General features: G+C 34.4%; 3 protein-coding genes across 3 annotated transcripts; 2 read left to right on the top strand and 1 right to left on the bottom strand.

Annotated features, from left to right (window-relative positions):
* Positions 1 to 711: 711 nt before the first annotated feature.
* On the top strand, positions 712 to 5,153 carry LOC135687291 (ras-like protein rasD). Its single transcript, XM_065203818.2, has 4 exons — positions 712 to 1,083; positions 1,506 to 1,562; positions 2,538 to 2,611; positions 3,776 to 5,153. The coding sequence occupies exons 1-4, from the start codon at positions 969 to 971 to the stop codon at positions 4,181 to 4,183; spliced, it is 654 nt and encodes a 217-aa protein (XP_065059890.2). The 5' UTR covers positions 712 to 968; the 3' UTR covers positions 4,184 to 5,153.
* Positions 5,154 to 5,298: 145 nt separating this feature from the next.
* On the top strand, positions 5,299 to 8,817 carry LOC135687292 (GTP-binding protein Rit2). Its single transcript, XM_065203819.2, has 4 exons — positions 5,299 to 6,455; positions 7,016 to 7,057; positions 7,657 to 7,724; positions 8,390 to 8,817. The coding sequence occupies exons 1-4, from the start codon at positions 6,395 to 6,397 to the stop codon at positions 8,723 to 8,725; spliced, it is 507 nt and encodes a 168-aa protein (XP_065059891.1). The 5' UTR covers positions 5,299 to 6,394; the 3' UTR covers positions 8,726 to 8,817.
* Positions 8,818 to 8,951: 134 nt separating this feature from the next.
* On the bottom strand, positions 8,952 to 18,413 carry LOC135687290 (LIM and senescent cell antigen-like-containing domain protein 1). The gene is made up of 13 exons (XM_089114686.1): positions 18,197 to 18,413; positions 17,473 to 17,518; positions 17,203 to 17,269; positions 16,628 to 16,748; positions 14,526 to 14,566; positions 13,761 to 13,788; positions 13,417 to 13,497; positions 12,699 to 12,794; positions 12,286 to 12,340; positions 11,427 to 11,519; positions 11,059 to 11,107; positions 10,107 to 10,182; positions 8,952 to 9,740 (listed from the first exon to the last, which is right to left on the bottom strand). Exons 1-13 carry the CDS (start codon positions 18,310 to 18,312, stop codon positions 9,632 to 9,634), a joined length of 978 nt encoding a protein of 325 aa, XP_088970812.1. The 5' UTR covers positions 18,313 to 18,413; the 3' UTR covers positions 8,952 to 9,631.
* Positions 18,414 to 21,136: the final 2,723 nt, after the last annotated feature.

Raw genomic sequence — 21,136 nt, 5'->3', positions numbered from 1 at the left:
TTCTTGAACATTGACCAACACATGTCTGATGATGTTTGACGATGTTTTGTATGACGATGTTTTATGCTTTTATCGTGTAGACGGGCCTTAAGAATAATCAAGCCTCAAATTTGCGAAAAATTCAACTGTACTGTTCTTCTATATATAAAGAACTATTGTATTGTAAGAAACAGCAAATCTTATGCATTCCCACTGAGGTATTATGATTGATTTCATAAAACAAGCATTGTTGCCGTTTGGGACTAAAATCAGATGAACCTCAATTTATAGAATAACAGATTTTATTTTGTCCTTCTCGCACTTCCAACTTGATTTTGACAATCGATTATTAAGACACTAGATAACAACTCGTCCCTTGCGAGTTTATATTTCTTAGGCTCAGCTACTGACATTTCTTTGCTCAAGACAATTGACTATTGTTTATTTTTCTCAAAACGAAACGAGCGCTTTACCCTCCATTTGAAATCCTTTAAAAGAAACCTGTGGACATTCTTCGCCTATATTCTTGGAATGAAATGTTACCTATTTGTCTAGACCGAGCATGCCGTGAATTTTGGGTCCAGGATTGTGAAATCTTCTCGCATTCTCACGTTTGATCGCTAAATTTATCACTAAGTTAAGTATTTACACATTCGTTTTTTGATTGTGTGACGTCCTATGATTACGTCACAACGTTCCTCGAAGTTTTGACGACGCCAGCCAACTATTTCCGCCTTGGGGTTTGGACACTATTCAACAACTGGGTGGGATACAATAAAGGTTCGTTTCGATAGAAATCTATAAACAGTTGTACGAAATTTTGTGCGTATACGGTTGAGATTGATCTACTTGATTTCAACATCAGAACAGCGTCTTCGGGTGAAGAGCAACTTGAAAGCGAAAGAAACAGAGAACTGAGCATTTCATGCTCTGAGATTGGTTGTTTGAACAAGAATTGTGTAAACAATTTTTGCACTTCCGCAAAAATCATGAGTTCGATGGGAAAAAGCAAAAGCCTTCCAGCACACCATGGTGGAACTGTCAATAAAAAGCCCAAAGTTCACAAAATAGTCGTGATGGGAGAAGGAGGAGTTGGCAAATCAGGTATTCTCGTTTTCAGTCAATTAATCATTTTGAAAACAGGGGAGAAGCACCAGGTTGCAAATGCAAAAATATTTCGAAAATGCATAAAGATTGGGTCCTTTGATTATGACCAATACCAATGCATGTCAGGATAAATTTTAGACCATTTTGTATGAACAGTTTTATGAAACCAATTGTTGTACCGAAAAGAGAGATACGGAGGTCTGGTAAAGGGGTTTTCTTATTTCTCTAAATGAGTGCAAACTTCTTTTATGAAACTTTTATTATCATCATAGTTCCATTATTTTGCTTTTCCTTCAGTATTGTTCCCTTTAATGTTTGAATATTCTGGCTACGGCTCCAACGCTAATGTTAAATTTAGAGGACGCAAGCATACTTTTAGACAAGTTTCTTTTAATAGAAAACAATGAATTGTTTTGCAGCAATAACATTACAGTTCGTGAGCAACATTTTCTTGGATGTTCGAGATCCTACGATAGGTAATGTACTACTTTCTACAAATTTGTATACTTCATTAAATTGTCTCGTTTCAATTTGTCTCTCAGATCAGATTTTTTGTATCATTGCCATGTGGGTATTGTTTTTCTTCTTGAGGAAACCATGCCACCGTCACCTCTCTATTGACAAACCTTGTCTATATCTATAAATATTTAAACCCTTTACATTTCTCTTTGATTTTTCCAACAAATGCTATGGTAAGACAACGTGATAGCAGATCCAAAATATATTATGGAATTGCCATTATTGCTAAAGAATATCGTGATATGCCTGGTAAAACTAGAGAGTAAGATAAATTTTTGCATTCGCATTTGATGCAACAATGAAGATAAAGTAAAACTGAAAGTGTATTAATGTCTATTTATTATCATCAACATAACAGTGGCCTTAAGATTAAAGGAAAGAATCAAATCTTTTTTACGTGTTGTTTCATCAAAACACTAAACAATAACACAACATAACAATAAATGTGGTATAGAAATACAAATCTAGTCACTGAGTCACACACAGTTAATTACTCACAAAGCGGATGTTTGTATTTCAAAACGTATATGTGCGAGAAAGTGACAGTTTTTTTGCTTGGTGAGAAAACTAAAAATAGATAAAAAATCCAAGTCCTGATGGAGCTTGAGCCTAGCATGTGCTCCAGACCCCTAACTTGAAAGTATGGTTCTTGAGAGTCTGGGACTACTTTCAAGTTAGGGGTCTGGGACACAGGCTTCTTGAGCCTGGCATTGTTCTTAAATTATTATTGAATTTTAGCGATTTTGAGCCTCAAAATTTCTATATGTTATATTCTTATTAAATAGTGAGGATTTTTTTAAAGGCTCTAGCAGGTTTCTTAAGTGCTTATGAATATCCTATGAAAACAGTAACATTTGCATTATTAAAACTATCAAATATCTACGTGACGTCATCTGTCCTTAAATATAATTTTGATTTTGCTTTATCAATAGAGGATGCATATCAATCTCAAATAGTGGTAGATGATGAAGCGTGTATGCTGGATATCCTTGACACTGCAGGACAGGTATTCCCTTGTTTCATTTTTCTTTGTTTTATGCATAGACTAGCATCAGTGTACCTCAGAATGGGAGACGAAAGGGTTGTCGGCAATGCAGTGACTTGGCTTGTAATTGTACCGCGTGTTGCCCCATCTCCTGTGAATACACCCCCGATCGCTTCCTACCTGTTAATATATCCTAAATTAATATTGTAAAAGGGGAGTCAAATGAATTTACAGCTAACCTTACAGCAAGTTCTTTGAGGCAGTCAATGTTTCATTTTCTTTGAATGTAGTGAACTGAGGGGGGGAGGGGCAGTCCCCGCAAAGGATTTCTAGGTCCCCACCGTGGAAGCTTATTTGAATGTGAGAGGGAAAATGTTTTAAGATGGAAGGATTTAATAATGACGGCCACTATGGTAGGCGGCAAGAAAAGTTTTAGAAGTATGGTATACTAGGGATGGCCCAGAAACTGCTTCTAAAACAGATTTGGACCGGAGAAAACTCTAAGGAAGTATTTCCAAGGTTCTTATTTCATCACTATGCCCTATAGTTTTATGCATTTCAATGTTGACACGCAGAGACGCCAGGTTTGTGGGGCAAGAGGAACAAAGCGCTAAAAAAAGGGCAAACAGTAACAAAATGAAAACGCTGGATAAAATTTTTCAGGGCAACGCCCCCGTGTGTCCCCCCGCGCCCCCTGTTGACATTAAATGGGTATATAAGAATGGCCCCGTTTCGCTGCCTGTATCAAAGATGACCTGTTGTATTTAAAGCATGCCCCGAGTTTTTGTTGTTTTAAAATCAACTTCCTTTAATGTTTACGTGCCTGGACATGAACTTGACAGATACGCATTTTATGAGATACAAAACATATTTTTCGGTATGAGATCCGGTTTTATAACTTTTAGTCAACTTATAATATTTTCGAAGTGTTATAAGAAATATGAGCTTAATATTTCAAGACTCGTTTTAATAGATATTTATGGATTTTGAAATCAAAGATTTTGATAAGAGATTTCGAAATACTACGAGCTACGCCGTTTTTTAGTCATTATTCTCCTTTTGTTTACACTTTTTCTGAACCCAAATAATTAAGTCTGAGGAAACATGCAGATGTACGCTTTTACGCTGCTCAGCTCAGAATGTGCTTTCTTCAACAGCTCTTGATTTTTTTCTCCTTTCAAACAGGAAGAATTTGCTGCGATGCGAGAACAATACATGAGACATGGAGAGGGGTTCATATTTGTTTATTCCGTAACAGATTTTAGTAGTTTTCAAATGCTAAGCAAACATCTGAAGACATTAGAAAGAGTGCGAAATTTTGAGCCTGTACCTCTAGTTCTTGTTGGAAACAAATCTGACCTAGATGAAAGGCGGCAAGTGAGTTTTAATGAAGGGGCTGCTTTAGCTACTGAAATGGACTGTTTGTTTTTAGAAGCATCAGCACGGACACGGAGAAATGTCGATGAAACATTTTGTGGTATGGTAAGAGAAATAAGACGACGCGAAAGAAATGGATCCGAGTTGGGGAAACTAGAACACAAAAAAGGGCTTTTGAAGCGAGTTCGAAAATATCTCAAAAACTTAGTCAAGTAGACTTGAAATGTTCGAACTTCAGTGGACATTTCTTTGCTGACAGCGAAATAGGCGGGAAAATTTCCCATTAATAACTTCACTAGATATTTAATTAATCAGGCAGGGCCTGGGAGAATCCAATATCTACCCTTGGAATGCGGCAATGTGATACAGAAGCAGTTTTTTAAATAAACCGCTATCGTAATATGCTACTGCTTTGTGTGTTTGTTGTTATGTTAAAAAACTTAGTCTTACATTTTTAAAGTAATAATTAGGTTAAAGTTTGCGTACTTTTAGCACTACTATTAATTTCAGGGAACAGCCATTTGACCGTGTCTCTCTTCCCCGTATTTTAAAATTAAAACGGAACATTTTTGTTACCTATCATCTACAAAAAAGATAAATTTGTAACTGAAAACGAAAACAGTTGAAAACCCAATCGAAAATGGACGATGTTTGGTTTGGTTTGAGCAGCTTCTATTGCAACTGAAGGCTCTCAGAAAAAAAAACTAGGTGTAACATTTGTTGGCTCTTGACAAGAATTTATAATCAAAATTTAAAAAAGGTAAATTCCCGCTTTATTTTATCCACGGATGCATGGCTGTTAAGCTTTAAAGGATTGAATTAAAGTATAAGTTTAAATCAGAACAAAAATTACATCTCGTGAACCCAGCCATAAAGGAGAAGAACGTTTTTCTCTAATTTCCTCTAAATTCTTAAGCATCGTCATCAGTTCTTTGCCAAAGCAAATTGTTATTCTCTTTGGTATTACACAATGAGTTATTTTGATAGCATTACGTCACAGTTAACTTTATTGCTCAATGATCTACATAATGTAAATATATACATGATATTGGTGAATATTGTCCAGACATAACGCTGTATTTGCTTTTTGTCGAATATATTGCTGTTAGAAACTTTTTAACTTACAGATATATTTATGTATTGTATATATCAGCACTTTTCTGGTAACATACAGTTCAATTGCCTTCTTACACTACGCCTTCTTCTTTGTCTTCATACGTTACACTAAATTTGTTGCCAGTTTTTTGTTGCTTCTCTTCTCTCGAGTTCATGTGTCTTGGTAAGAGTTTCAGAGCCCCAAAGTTGCCAATATGATGCAAACCTGATTATGGGCTTAACCATTTCTTTCTCAAAGGGGAGGGGGGGGTGTGGAACTGAATTATGTGTCGTTTTCAACAGGAAAGTGTTCATTTGCAAGAAGGTTGTTTGGCTAAACGGTTTTTTCGTAGTTTGGTAGTCAAGGTCGTGCATTGGAACTTTGCGAACACATGGACTTCCGATTGGAATACATTAAAATCCACAAAGCTCTTTCTGTTTTAGTTTTTAGCAATGCTTGTCTTGCTATTCGGTTTATAGCCCTCCCCATTCCTCTCTTTATATAAATGCATATCACTTTTTATGGAAATGTGCTTTCTAGATCTACTTGTAGGGGAGTTACCTGACTTCAATGTGATGCAAAGTTACTTCCCTGTAGGGAAGTCATTTTTTTGAAATAAAACAGAATCAAAGAGAATATCATTTAAGAATCGGTAGGCTGAAAGTAACCGAAAGTTGAAAACAAGCCCCTTTTATCAGAAGTGCGGTCTTGGGGACTTTTGGGAATTGCGCCCTCTTTCTGATATACAATCTCTTTAAACTTTGAAATAGTTCCTGAAATAGCTGAAAGGGAACTTAATTCGACTTCTCAAGTAAACATGTTGTCCTGTGGTCTACTTTTATTTCCTGCAGACCAAACTGTATCTTGCTAGGCAAAAAATAGCCAGGAAAGATTCGAAGGTAGGGCAATATTCAAGTGAGCCAACGGCTGACACATTCTTAATGCAATATTACGTTTGCTGAGGCCCCAATTTTTTCAACTTTGACAGGAGGAAGCAGTTCTGTATTCCTTTGTGTCAATATTCGTGGAATAAAGGAATTTGACAATGCCTCATCATCAATGTTACGCAATTATACCTTTTACCAGGAACAGGTTTTTTTAGGCTCAAACCACTGTGTCAGTACTTCCCTGTCATTCTGGTAATGAACCTGGGCCAAGTAAGCCGCTGTTCTATAAATTTGTATCATTTCTTCGATGAGGTCAAAGTCGACGTATCAAAGGCATTCCATTTGTAAAAGAAACATCGTAAGGACTTCACTACGAGAAAAATAATACAAGTGCATATCAGGACACCAAAAAACAGCAAACAGGAATAGCTGCATCGCTGCATCATGCACCAGGAAATCTCTAACAACATTGTCATTCTTGGATCAAGCGGCGTTGGAAAATCAGGTTTGCTCTTTTTTTGTCACTTAAACTTTGCACAGTCTACCTAAATGTTTCAAGATTCTATGGTATTATACAAAAAAAGAAAGCACTTTCCTAATAATGAAATCTCAATTAATGCAATAATTTGTTATCAAAAATTCGGTACTCAAACATACCCAGCTTCGCTGCAAGTGAGGTTTGCCCCTTTTTAAAAGGGTAAAACTATTTAAGTATTCCTTAAATTAACAATTTAAACTTTCTTAAATTAGCAATTTATATTTCTTGGAGATTTATTGAAATAATCTCGTTATCAATTCTAATAAAGAGAAAAATATAAAGCTTTTTTTAAATTACCAAATGAGTAATTTGAAAGGCATCTAAAAATAGTTTTACTTGAGAGAGAGATCAATGGGGATCACAAATAATAAAACTTGCAAAAAGACTTAATTATAGTAATAATGGGCCATAGAATGTTGAATATAAAGTTGTTATATTTGAATTGATTTTGTGATTTATCTATTTCTGTCATTATATACATAGCTTTTTAGTATTAAAGTCACTGATAAAGTTTCTTTTCACTGTAGCTATCACAGTCGCGTTTGTTAACAGGCAGAGTACACCCCAAGGTATGTTTTAAAACAATTATATCTGGCGTATTTTGTACACTCTAGACGCAATTGTCACAGTAAATAGCCGTTTCTAGTTAGTTGTTATGTGTTATAAGTCTGTGTTGATGAAAGCTATTTGAAGATTTTCTTCTCCTCGAATTCGTGAACCCTATAAAGCCTTTTCTTAGCTGTATTGCACTTTTTAATTGTGCATGTAGCATTGGAGGTTGTGCTTTGTTGTATAGAACAGGAAGGTACTCTGTGTTTCATGCATAATGTTTCTACTTGAGTTTCACGCTTTATGCGATCATCAGACAACATATTTTTTATCACATCTCTGTGGCTACCAGATTTTCATCATGTCTTTGTATATTGAAAAATCACTAGAGTAGAAATTTAGAACTGCTTCTGTTGGATGATTTAATTCTTATTAAAGACTGATATTCCCAGAAATGCAGAGTGGTCGTAAGGATAAGAAAAATTTTGGCCACCAAACTGCAAATTCAATTAAAAATATAAGTTTGACTCGTAATCAGAGGCTGTAATATTATTTTTAAAAAAAGGAGCACTATCTATCTAGGTTGATCATTATAAAACGATACAACTCAATTTGTCAGGTTGGGAAGCCCACACTTCGATGACAGTGGATGGGAAACAGCATTCTGTTAGCATCACAATTGAGCAGGTAAAGTCATCATAGTCGTGTTGTTAGTAGAAAGCGGGGGCTAAAACCAGATGGTATAATGGTACATTGCGAGCAGTGTTTTTTGTTTTCAGACAATCAAAAGATATTTGTAAACTTCTTTTTCTAAATCTTCATTTCATTTAAACCAAGGACGTCAGAGTTGTTCATGCCAGGAAAATTCACTTAAAAGGGGGTACCTTCAGTGTTCAGTAGTCAGTAGAGGAGAGGTTGTAATTTAACCACGAAAGCTTGCATCTACCAAAAAGCCATGTCACTCAAAAAAAGCCTATACATTGTAGGCAACGCCGTAGAATTCACAGTATGAAAACATCAGTGATTTCGGCACAGAGGACCTTCAAACCCTTTGGTGCGGATTTTGAAGGTTTAAATGATTTTGCCTATATAAATTTGGATGCTGAAAACTTCTTCTATGGAATTTTACCTTGCTCATTCCGAGCGAACATGTTATACATTCTTTAGAAACGAGACCCAAATGCTTAATTTTCTCAAACGCAAAATTACCGAATAAATTTAACAAGAACAATATTAAGGAATCGGCCTTAAATGTAGCAACAATCTAAATTTAAATAGGTTTGCTTATAAAGCATGGCTAACCTCTGTTTGTCATCGAATCCACTTGACCGTGCTTTCCTATTTCTGCACAGGATGAATTCGTCGCCATGAGGGAGCAATACATCAAACAAGGGGATGGATTCATCTTCCTATACTCAATAACAGACTTCAAAAGCTTCACATCCCTGAGCAACCATTTACAGACATTTTACAGGTCATGTGACTCACGGCGTAAGCCCATAATGATTGTTGGAAATAAAACGGATCTAGAGGATCAGAGGAAAGTTAGCTATAGGGCGGGCGCATCGCTCGCAGGAGTATTAGATTGTAATTTTATGGAGGTATCAGCAAGTACTGGCAAAGGTATCAAAGATATGTTATCAGTTATAATCAGAGAAATTACAAGAGCTAAGAAAAATCGACGGTGACTAAGCGTTGGGACATTTAAATAGGCATTCTGTGTATAGATCCTGCTACTGCTCATCGGTGCTGCTCAAAATTAAAACAATGATTGAGAAGATTGCGAATATACTGCAACTGAAAATGTGACCGTCCCCCGAGTCGATTTTCAGTGCTTTACATGGCTCTGGGAAATTTAAATATTCAAGAAAGATTAATATATACTGCAGGGGACATCTCTATCGAAAGACACCATCGGCATTGACGTTGTCAAAAACTTTGTACTTTGTAGATATATCTTTAAATATGTAGAAAATTGTTGAAAATTCTCATAGTAAGTAAGGAAGCATAACTCTAAATCATTTAAATACATGAATACAAGACAAAATAGAATATAAAATTTTGCATCAAAATAAATGCTACATACTTCTGTCAACTGTTATACTATATGTTACACAAAAAATATCAAAGGACTTTCCAATGCTTCAAATACACTTTTTGGAAAGTTGACGGTATAAGAGGCAAGAAGTGGAAACTGTATATTGTTTACAAAAATAGATATCAAGGGATTTATGTTTATCTTCCGAAACAAAGACGCCATCAGCAATAAAGGCAGCGCTTATCAATATTTAACAATTTTTCTGGGACTCATTAAGGTCCAATCTCTGCCAAAACTCAATACACTCGGATAAACAACTGTGATAAGTATATAAATACAAACAAGACATTTATTGAAGCATTTGGAGAATCATGTTGATTATTACTAATTCATTTAGGTAAACAGAGCATCAAAGAAGTTATAGAATACTGAAGGCAATAACGTTCTTCTTATCTTGTAAAAACATGCCATGCCAAGAAGTTTGATAACAGCAAATATATATTGTCGGTTGTAAGAAATGAATAAGGACTTGATGATGTTAAAATGAGGCTGCCTCCTATCGATTAGCAGATTCGGCTTTCCTCAGTCTTTTGCGAAGCTCTCGTGGAAGTTTTTCGTGACATTTCAGACAAAGTGGCTTCATGTCAAACTCATGAAATTTGCTCCTACGAGGGAAGTATAATGTATACAAAAGCCTAGCATTTTGTTGAAACGGCAATGCATAAAAAAGGGCATTCATATTCAAGATATTCACAACAATATATAGGAGGAAGAAAGTAGCAAAATTGCATATTAACTTAGAATGATAATCTAGAGGTTTTGCTAAAGGTTAAAGAGGATTTCTTGTAGTGTAGCACGATTTCTAAAAAACTTTAATTTTGCCTTCATAATGAAAGCATATATGATATAGAATGGAATTTTGTGTCAAACCTAAAAGATCGTCTAACTAACTGCATGAATGCTGGCGAGCAGATTCACCTTTTCAGGCCCATGTGTAAACAAATCGACAAAATGTTCAAACACAGACTTACTTGAGGGTGAGTTTGACATTACAACCCCAGCAAGCAAAATGCTGCACACAGTAGCACTTATTCAAGGCAGTAACGACTGAAAAAGAAACAATTTAAATTAACAGTTCATCGATATTAACAGTTATCGTGATATGCATTAACATAAAAAATATCGATGGTATGCCTTTCTCTTCACCGTGAATACTATTTAACAAAGTAAGATTATATGTCTATTTAATTTCGCTCTTGAACCAGACCTGCGATTTTGTTGTTTTATTAACTGAGCTATCCCATAGCTTGATGCATTTCAAAAAAAGACAAACTAGAAGATTATAGTTTTCAGATTATAGTGATGCATTTCAAAAAAGGACAAAAGTTTCTCGCCTGCAGTCAACGATTTGTACAAATGTCTTCAGAAAATGGACATCTTCTAAGGAACATACCGGTTTCCGCTTTAAGGAGAAATCTTTTCATCCTTTTCTTTTCACTCCTAATTTTCTGCTCCTTACTAATCGCGGCTAATCTTATTAAAAATTAAAGTTTAGGACAGCACAGACAAAACTGGTAGAAAAAGATCCAGTTGGAGCAAAAGAAAAGACACAAGATGCAAGAATCCTCCAGGTAACCTGAACGGTAGTTAATATGGCGATTGTAAGCAAGACCATTCCTTTTATATATATCAATTCTCTTCTTTTACATGTTGAAATTTTCTAATATCATATCCCGGGGTCCTATCGCGTCATACAGCATAACTTGATAAAAATATAAATGTAGGTCATTCTTTGAACCAATGTCTCCATGTCAATTTTTCCTAGATTTTAACGTTGAGCAGAAGTTTGAATGAACAAAAACATGTTCCAAAGTAGTCAACGTCAACCTAATGTGTGACAAACGAGTAACTATTTACAATCACTTCACCTTTGACGTAACGCTAAAAAGTGACATTTTTTGTCACTTTTTAGCTGACACTTACCATCTCGGGCAATGGCACGGTTGCAAACGAAGCAGATGTCACCAAAGAGCTAGGGTAACAAATATGAAATGAAATCAGTCGGAAAATCCGTTAGAAAACACATAATTAAAATGATCTTGATTTGAAAGCTGTAGCTATTGTAACAGTTTTTTAAAGCAATTTAGAAAAATTAGAGTCTTGCAGATCTAACCATTCTTCTCTCCAGGAAGCAATGCATATTGTACAACAGATTATGTAAAAGAAAGGATTTTTCAATCGGTCGGCAGAACATTTTTCGGATAAACACAAAATAACACTCGTTTTGAGTTCGGATAATAGTTGATGTACTGTATTGAAATTTTCATCGGTATTTTAAAAAAGGCTCTTACTTCATTAAAATGTGTTTCGCAGTAAGCCAGGCCGTTCTTTTCGTAGTGTCTGTGACCATAAAAAGGCTTCTCGCATTGTGCACAACAGAAATGCTAATGGAAAATTTAGAAAACATTAATAAATTAATGTGCGAAAATGAACCAGCTCTAGTTTGACTATAACATTCGTAAATGTATCACGCAAAGTACCCAGGTCTACATATGTGTACAAAGAGAGAGCTAAAAGAAATGCTTGGATTTGAATTAAGTCTACCATGCTTGAATATTCAAAATGATGCACGAATACCCTGCATTAACTTAGTAATTGGAATACAGTGAACATCCGCATAAAAGAACCTGCGATTTTTTGTAGCAGGCTAGGATGACTCTTATATTTTATAGTGGTTTTTATATTGAAAATTTTTCTTTGGAAAATCCATGGAGGTTCTCAATATATAGTTTCTTTTACGTGGTGTTTCAATGTGGCTATTTCTAGAGGCTGCCATTGAGACACATAATGAGTCTGATAAACTTGAATCCATCATCCAAAATCTAAAATCCACCTTCCTTTCTTGAAACATATTTTGTCATTAGACACCTCTATTGTAAGGCATCGCCGAACTGATTTTTCATCAAAAAACGAAAGATCCTAATAAATAAGCGTTTGGCCTTAAAACTCTTATAGATGGACTATTTATGCCAAAACCATAAACATTTGACTTTTTGAGAAATTTTAGATTATCTTTGCAAAAGTGTGCCGTGCCCTGTAGACACTTCTACTAGTAATTGCAAATGAAAAGAATTTTCTGAAAGTTTTCAGTCATAATGGATCCACAAGTGCGCAGTAACCACATATAGGTTGTAAATAGGTAAGGTTTACCTCAACATGCCACTGCTTGCCAAGTGCATTTACTACACGATCTTCCACAGGACGTCTGAAATAACGAAATGAAAATGCAGCTTACGTCAGAAACTTTTTATAAATACCGCGACAATTGAAAAGTTTGTAAGCAATCACAAAGTAAAAAAAAACCAACAAATAAAAATCAAATAACAAATTAATTACCATGCAATTTTAGTGATGTGGTTGGGTATAAAATGAAAGCTGGAGAAAAGCATGCAAACAATGAGTATGAAAAAAAGGTTTGCTCCAAAATGACAAAAGTAAAAGTAGAAACCATTCAATCTTGTTACCACTTTATAAATTCGTACAGGAAGTAACAACCCAAGCAAAAGTAAACTACAGCTACTAGAAAGAAATAACCCAATAGTTTAATAACAAGGTTCATATACCTGCATGATCCACATATGGGTGTCCCCATCTTGTCATGGCATCGCAAGCAATATAATTCATTGTTCTTTTTTCTACAGTTGACATCCAACTCTTTGCTTTGAAAAAAGAGAAAAATAAAGCTTTAGTGGGTTGCTCTATGTCATTTTAAAAAGTGATCCCTTTGATGTCAAAAATAATGTCAAAAAAATTCACAGCAGCATATATGTGCTACATCGTATCTTATCATCAAAGTACCACCTTTCTTTAAGCACATTAATAGCCAACTAATAAGTTCAAAATACATTGAATTTATTGAATTGACTTCTTAAATGGACATTTGACCATATTATCATATCAAAATTGAATACAGAACTTCACTTAGCAACTGCCAGCTCTCTTATAAAATCAAAAGGCAGCTGTTTAGTTTTTACCAAAGGGTATATATAAGTAGAAGAATTCATTTTAAAAAAATAATTTCAATTGATTTCAAAAATATTTCTTATACAATATTAAATAAATTTAGGAAGTCCTATAAGAAGCACCCATAATTACAATTTAGTAGTCCTAAATCTTTAAGTGCTGTTCCACACAGACAGGAATAGATATTAAAAAGGGATCCTAAGCCAAACCTTTAACATGGGTTAAAAAAATCCTATCAGAAAAACCTTCTTTTATTTATCAATTAAATATCAAAACCTCTTGTGGCAAAAGTATGCTAAGAAAAATATGCAAACCTACTTGCAGGCATAGCAGTTGTAATGCCAAGGATGAACGGGCTCACCCATGTACATAATGTGACCTCCTTCCTCAATGTATGTACTGCAAAAATACAATCAAAGTTTAAAGAAATAGCTAGTTGTATTTAGAAGCTAGGATATAAACTGATAGCTACACCCTGTTTTCTTTATCATAATAGCATTTCCCAATGATGAATTGCTGTTAAGATACTTTGCCAAGATATGCAAGGAAAAGATCTGCTACAAACCAAGTATAGTTGTAAAGAGCTGCCATTACTGCAAAATAATGTCAAAATAGCCTTGTAAAACAGATCAGGAAGATAGGAAAGATAATAAATGACTTACTGGCATCGATTACAAAGGTATCTTCCACCTTTAAGAAAAAAGGATACACATTCTAATATGGGAAATTATTCTCAAAAAAATTTAAAACTGTTTTTGAAATGCATATGTATATATTTATAAGAAAGAAATGATTAAAAACATAAAACTACTTTGATATGACTTTGCTTCCCAAAAAATGTATATATATTGAAGCAGATTTGCTACCTCAAGAACCCAGGGCCTGTGAAAAATCATCTTATAATACATACTTACTATCAAATAAATACTGGCTATTTTGATTTGTGTTTCGAGAAAATGTCTGTCATTAAAAAGTCAATTACACTGACAATAAAAATGTTTTCATCTATGACAAATTTGCTGTTGTTTTCACCTATACTGGCTGCCAGTGAAATTAATCCTTCTAGACCACACCGATAAATCATAGATTTGGGACTCCAGCATGGAAGCTTGGTTGATTAGCCTGATCTTGGTGTTTACACAGTTCCTATCAAAAACTTCCTGATAAACATCTAAACAATTGGGATTTGCTTAAATTTGAAACTTTATTACGAAGAGTTATACCCTTGAACAAGTGATGGCTGTCCACAGACTTGACTTATGATGAGTTTAAATTATCATTAATTAATATCTAACAATGAAATCTGCGTCAACCAAAAAATTCCATGACAGTCTTTCTTACTGCTAAATGCATAGACAGCAATTTTTACTGCTTATCAATCAGGAAATACAGCACAATTTGCAGAAACTGATAATGAAACCAAATACCCTTGGCCTTTTCAGCAGCATGGCATCTTTTGCAAAGGGCTCTAAAAAAAGAAAATTCAAAATAGTTAATGAAAAGAAATTAACAAACTGAGCACCTTCAGCTTTCTAGGTGCTCATTTGAGCATCATCGAATATTATCCAAAAAAAGTTCGGTTTTGCGCATTCAATTCAATTTTTAAAGATCGTTAGCATGCTAGATGCTTGATTAACCCATTCACTCCCGTTGACGCCAAATGGTGTCAAAGAGTGTTTGACTCATCTCCCCAAAAGCGTCAAATGATGTTGCAAGCTTTTTTGCAATTTTCCCCACGGACGTCGTTTGACGTCATGAATTCTTGTTGCCTATTGTTGCCTATGGTTGCCTATTAGCTTACACTTAAGCTATTGTTCCTTAACAAAAATGATACATACAGAAATAATTAAACTTTGTTTATATGCAAAAATATGCATATGGTCCCATACTAAAATATGTTGAAAAGACCGTTACAACTTCCTAGGTGTGTATGGAGGTGTTGATCGAGCTCAAGCCCCTCTCCTTGCAAGGCCTGTTTAATAGGGATAGCAAAAAGCTCAAAATCTGGAACAAATAATATAACTGTTCCAGCAAAAATTTTAAAATATCTTACACTTGTTTTATTAAGTTTTATCACTAAAACTCCAGTCACTTTTAACATAACAAACAGTGCCTTTAACAAAATATGGAAGCTTTTTTCTAAGGATCCTTCTTTAATACTGTTTTCCTCAGTGTCTCGTCAAGGAAAGGCCAATAAATTCAAATGAAATGGTGTGAACAAACACCATTATGTTTTTAAAAGATTTATTTCATCTACACTGAAACTTTGTATTTTCAAATATAATTACATTCACAAAAGATTCCATTCTCAAAGTTAATATGAAATTATTTGGTTTTGAATGACAGATTTCTCCTAGTGGCCTTTAGTAGTTTCTCCTAGTAACATGCAAAAATCATGTAGCTGTGGCCTTAGAAGAAACCAGAAATACCATATCAACAAAAGGTTAGTGGTGTAATGAAACTTGCATTGAGTTGGATCTTCTTGGACCATACAAAATTGTTAGACTTATGATGGTTCTCACTTACAAGTAAGTGGGATATAACCCGACTTATGCAGAGTTTGGAAAATTTTAAATCAATACACTGAGATGACTGTTCACTTTCTTAAAAAAGTCACGGATTGCTTTTAAATCATTAGAAATTCCATTTTGGAAGCCAGAAGGGGTAGGTGCAGATAGGCATTTCATAGCCATAACTATAAAAGAAGAAGCAGGAGTTGTGGAGTCTCCACCCCAATAATGCAAAACCCCCATCTGCCAGTGCATAGTTTTGATCTGGTTCGGGTTATGGGTAAAAGTTTACATTTTAATGTCTTTCTTCTTTATTTCAGGATGCTTTTTTAAATATTTCAGAATAGGAAAGGTATTTGAATAACACAGAACTTGCATCCCTTTCTTAGCAGCACTAGAATCCCAGAGCACTGCCTCTATCCACGAATACATCTCATTTGTTTACAGACATTTTTTATTTTCAAAAAAGTTTTTGTTAGGGCCACTAGATGAATATTTTTCTTTTGTTGCAAAAATCTGACATTATTAATATTAGTGAAAGTTGGGACTTCAATTGTTCTGCTTTCTGGCAATATTGTTTTACGTTTTTAAGGAGCCTAAATAACTTTTTCCATTTATTAATCATATGCTCTTCTGGGCGAGGCCTGGCAAGACACGTGTCAAAACACAGACAAAGCTGGATAATTCTAGAAAAGGGATGATTTCCATCTCAGAAAATTATTGGTTTTTCAAGGAAGCATTGTAACAAGGTAAAATATTTACAAATGCAACTAGTTTTTTTCTTAAGGGCCTATGCAGATTTGTGGTGTTTGCATGAAATACTTATTCTCTCTGAACCAAATGTTTTACAAAAGAGGCTGGCAAGCAAGTTGCAATTTGAGACATTTTCTTTAAAAAATAACTGATCAATGAAACTTGTAAAACAATATCACAACATCAGAAACTATTAATGTCAACAAACCTCAAAATTTTAACATGTTGAAATAATATGATTTCTCACATTATATACATCACCCTACCTTCCTGCATTTTTAATGAACCCAGTGTCTGCTAGAGGGTCCTTGCAAAGTTCACATCTAAAGCAATCAGGGTGCCAGTTAGCATGCATTGCCTTTATTACTCTGCCAATAACGTATTCACCTATGATGAGTGGAAATGAAAGAAAACTTTCCTAAACTGACATGGATATTTTACTTTTACATGGGGGTTTCTATACAGAAGGTGCCTAATTGTCAAACAAATGTCTTTTATCAGGGTTTTTATACAATGATGTAGAAGACAGTGTCAAACCATGAGATAATACTGAAATAGCCTTAACTTTTTCATACTGTTATTATGTTCATAAACTAACATTGAAAAGGTTTGGGCTCATCTCAATGAAAGAATTATGACTTTGCACATGATTAGGGTTTACAACATGGAAAATTGTCGCACATGATTTACTAAATGTATTATATATTTATTTAAAGTATGTCTATACCTGGTGCAATTATTTGTCCCAAATTAACATTAGTGAATACGTTATTAGATACATAAACATGACATGGTGCCGAGTAGACATGATATTCTCTCTACATCATTCATAAAAACGTACCACAGCTATTGCAGCAGGGAGCATAAAGTTGTTGAAAGTCATATTCACAGTACTGTCTTCCATCATACTAGAAAAATAAAAATAAAAATGTGTAAACAATTATACTGGAAAGGTAAGAGTTAAATCAACATTTTCTTAGCCAATGAGATGATTATTAATCTAAAATATTCTCACTTGTTATTTAGTATTTAGCATTTACAGTTTGGGGCTGGCTATCAATAATATTTTTTACAAGTGCTTTTTGAAACCTGGAGCATATTGTAGACATACCTCATAAAACAGACCATTTTCAAAAGGGCGAAAGCACTGTGCACATCTAAAAGAAAATTATTTTTGTGAAGTAAAATATACATTATATCATCAAAAACAAACTACCAGTTATTGAATATTTTTCATCAAATAAGATTATATAAATTAAGCAAGAATCTCTTCTTGAATTATTTGTAAATTCAATTAAAGAGATGCGACATGAGAGAGTTAAGTTGTAAATTTTTTGTTTGTAAAATTTTAAATTTGTTCTCGCAAACTAATAGTTAATACATTAATTAGAGTGTTAGATCTGTAATCAAAATGTTCTTATCTTAGAATTGTTTTTATTTTAAGAGTGATTTTTTGCAAATGTTTGAGAAGTTACATACTGTATATATAGTTTCGAAGACGTTTTACTGGGTAAAGTTTAAAAATAAAGCAATGGCTGCTAGCGTTTATGGACAAACTTGCATAGTTTTGTTCTGTTGATATGACATAAATTTCAAAATGCGAATTTTTTTTTCAAATTTCTCATCTGAAGCTGAACATGTTCTAGCCTTGTTCTTATTTTTGGGCAAATCGAGCCTCAGTGTTCTTATAAAGTGTGTTCTATAAAAAAAGAGTGTAGATATTTGTCAACAGTCGTCTTACTTATTTCTTGTTTTGATTGAAATACAAAATGGCGTATGTCTACAGAGAAAGCAATTAAACCTGGTGCTAAGATAGTAAGATTAAGGTCACTTACACAAAACACTTTTCGTGGTAAATTTGTCCACTGGTATTTACCATTCTTTCTTCTTCAGTAAATCCATCGTGACACACGAAGCATAGTGCCTCTCCACCCCTAAAACCTGGCATCATGGACCAGACTTGCTCCTGTTTCAACCTCCAAAAACAAATTTTAACTAGGCCTAACTTCTTACGGAAACCTCTCCCACTAAATAATTTCTTGAGCACTCCCCCGTTCCATCTTCGACATTCAGTCAAAAATTCTTAAAGAAAAGGGGGTTGCAAAAAGTCTATCACAAAGAGGCTGATGTTCCGCCCTCTATTGTCTCTCGTTTTGTCAAACAAAGAGAAATAAATTGAATTCGAAATCTTTCGGACAGACGAGCTTCCGTCCGCCGGAAAATATTTTGGAGTTCCGAAGCTTTCCTGCAAGTGGGATGTCTTAATCAGTTTATAATCTGCAAGAAAACTACAGAGAGAGAGATTGTTAGTTCGCCAAAAAATGTGAAATTATATCTTATGAAGAAAATTATAGATCTTTGGGCAATAACAGGCTTTGTAGACTTAAAAGAAACAGACAATACTCAGTGGCGTCACAAATTGAGCTTTACCCCCCCCCCCCCCAACACTTTGTCCGTCGAGACATAGGGGATTTTTGCCGGGCAAAAGGAGAATTTTTATCAATATGTAGTTTCAATAACTGCAACGTTTTAACATTTTAGAAGAGTTGACCTTTCAAAGTATGCCACTAAAGTCTGAATTTTGAACGAGAAACACATAAATAAGCAGCATATAAGTATATTTATCTGATGATGACATCCGGAAAGAGCGAGAAACGCCCTATTTTGGCGGCAAAAATAACTTCTGTACCGGTTCCGAAAATTTTTTTTGGCTTTCCCCCTGTCAACACCAGTACATTTCTGCTGGTGTAAATGTAGGCAGCATCTTAGTTGCATCCGAGACAGTAATCGAGAGAGTACTTTCGCTTGGGTAAAAAGACTCCCTAGCCAATGTCCCCTGGCCCCTACTTAAGGTAGGCATGTATATATCAAGCGACATGGATGGGTCCTAAGAAAGTTGGATTGCACACGACAATACTCAACACTTGTTACAGCAAATTGATAGAATCAAAAGTGATGAAGTGTCTAAGGAAGAATTATGTTCAAACCTCTAATGTGGATAAATCATTTAGATATTATTTGCATTCAATATCTCTTGAAAATTATGAAGCCTCGTAAAAATTTGAACCAGAATAGATAGCAGGATCTCTAGAAAGCCTTTTAACAAATCTTTTGAGCAATGGCTATCGTGTTTTTCCCATAATTAAAAATTTTCAAGTCTCAAGTTTGACAAAAATGTCACAAACCAGTAAGAATCAATCATTTGCTATATAGGACCCCATTTTCATTTGAACTGAGATTGTAAAATGCACGGTTAATAATCATTTGCGAGCTCTTCTCCAAAATGTGTTGTTTTGGTATTTCCACTTGTCTCATCTTTCAATGTCCCTGAGTACTTGTTTAGTTGTTAAAATCTTCCTCAATTTGAGCCAATATTTGATATTTCCGAAACGTTATTATCTCAATCAAAATTTAGGATCAATTTCAAACAAAGACATCATGATAGACTTGAATTGTTATCCAAATTATCTGAAATTTATACCAATTAAAATCATCACCTCAATGCCAAATCCATGAAACACAAATTTTTTTGTCACACTATGATCCAACACAAACTGTCATAAAAAAACTACCAATACGAATTCTAACACACCTTGAAAAATTTGCTCAAACTTATCAAGTATATGAACCATTTGGATATCATTTCTATTTAATCTCTCTAAAAAAATTCTTAAGCATTTTGGAAGTTTGATCCAGAGTCAAGAGCAGGATCCCAAGAAATTCTTTAAAAAATTCCATGAAAATGGGTAGTCGTGTTTTCCATATGATTCATTCAAGATCTTCTTGTGTCCAGTTTTAGAAACATTTCACCAGCAAGTAAAAATCAATCGGTTGGTGGATCAAACTCTATTTCCATTTGAACTGAGATTGTAAAAGGCATAGTTGATTTCCATCTGCCAGCTCTTCTCCGTAATATATTGTTTTCTTTGTTGTGTTGTCTTTTCTTTCAATATCCCTGAGTACCTAATTTGCTATTTAAAACTCCCTCCATTTGAGCCAATTCTTCAACATTTCAAAATTATTTTAACCTTAATTGCGTTCAAATGAATACTTAAGCATCATGACAGTCCCGATTTGCTATTCCAATTTTCTAAAATATATTCCAAGTCGAATTATCACCTGAACGTCCAAACCATCCAACTCAAAGTTATTTCTCACATTATGGGCCTATGCCAACTGTCGTCGTATAACTACCAAAGCGAATTTGAAGACATTATTTAATTCACGTTCAAACTTATGAGCTTTATGAGTGAATTCAAGATTATTTATATTTAATCTTTCTCGACATTTATAAAGCATTAGAGATATTTGAAATAGAGTAGAGGGCAGGAACTCCAGAAATTCTTTGAAAAATTCCATGAAAAAGGGTAGTCGTATTTTCCATATGATTCATTCAAGATCTTCTTGTGTCCAGTTTTAGAAACATTTCACCAGCAAGTAAAAATCAATCATTTGGTGGATCAAACTCTATTTCCATTGGAACTGAGATTGTAAAAGACATAGTTGATTTCCATTTGCGAGCTCTTCTACGTTATATATTGTTTTCTTTGTTGTGTTGTTCTTTCTTTCAATATCCCTGAGTACCTAATTTGCTATTTAAAACTCCCTCCATTTGAGCCAATTCTTCAACATTTCAAAATTATTTAAACCTTAATTGCGTTCAAATGAATACTTAAGCATCATGATAGTCCCGATTTGCTATTCCTATTATCTAAAATATATTCCAAGTCGAATTATCACCTGAACGTCCAAACCATCCAACTCAAAGTTATTTC

Source organism: Rhopilema esculentum, chromosome 20 (assembly GCF_057945365.1).
Source record: "Rhopilema esculentum isolate cy_ngs chromosome 20, ASM5794536v1, whole genome shotgun sequence".
Taxonomy (NCBI): domain Eukaryota; kingdom Metazoa; phylum Cnidaria; class Scyphozoa; order Rhizostomeae; family Rhizostomatidae; genus Rhopilema; species Rhopilema esculentum.
The sequence above is the reverse complement of the archived record's forward strand: the minus strand, read 5'-3'. Positions and strand labels throughout refer to the sequence as shown.

What these genes read in the sequence shown, in the direction of transcription:
- LOC135687291 (XM_065203818.2), top strand. Translation starts at nt 969, where the DNA reads ATGAGTTCGATGGGAAAAAGCAAAAGCCTTCCAGCACACCATGGTGGA. An exon ending in TGTTCGAGATCCTACGATAG is followed by an intron (nt 1,563 to 2,537) that starts GTAATGTACTAC and finishes CTTTATCAATAG; the next exon opens with AGGATGCATATCAATCTCAA. An exon ending in TCCTTGACACTGCAGGACAG is followed by an intron (nt 2,612 to 3,775) that starts GTATTCCCTTGT and finishes CCTTTCAAACAG; the next exon opens with GAAGAATTTGCTGCGATGCG.
- LOC135687292 (XM_065203819.2), top strand. Translation starts at nt 6,395, where the DNA reads ATGCACCAGGAAATCTCTAACAACATTGTCATTCTTGGATCAAGCGGC. An exon ending in AAGCGGCGTTGGAAAATCAG is followed by an intron (nt 6,456 to 7,015) that starts GTTTGCTCTTTT and finishes TTTTCACTGTAG; the next exon opens with CTATCACAGTCGCGTTTGTT. An exon ending in CAGGCAGAGTACACCCCAAG is followed by an intron (nt 7,058 to 7,656) that starts GTATGTTTTAAA and finishes TCAATTTGTCAG; the next exon opens with GTTGGGAAGCCCACACTTCG.
- LOC135687290 (XM_089114686.1), bottom strand. Translation starts at nt 18,312, where the DNA reads ATGATGCCAGGTTTTAGGGGTGGAGAGGCACTATGCTTCGTGTGTCAC. An exon ending in TACCACGAAAAGTGTTTTGT is followed by an intron (nt 17,519 to 18,196) that starts GTAAGTGACCTT and finishes ATTTTCTTTTAG; the next exon opens with ATGTGCACAGTGCTTTCGCC. An exon ending in TACAACTGCTATGCCTGCAA is followed by an intron (nt 12,795 to 13,416) that starts GTAGGTTTGCAT and finishes CTTTTTTCAAAG; the next exon opens with CAAAGAGTTGGATGTCAACT.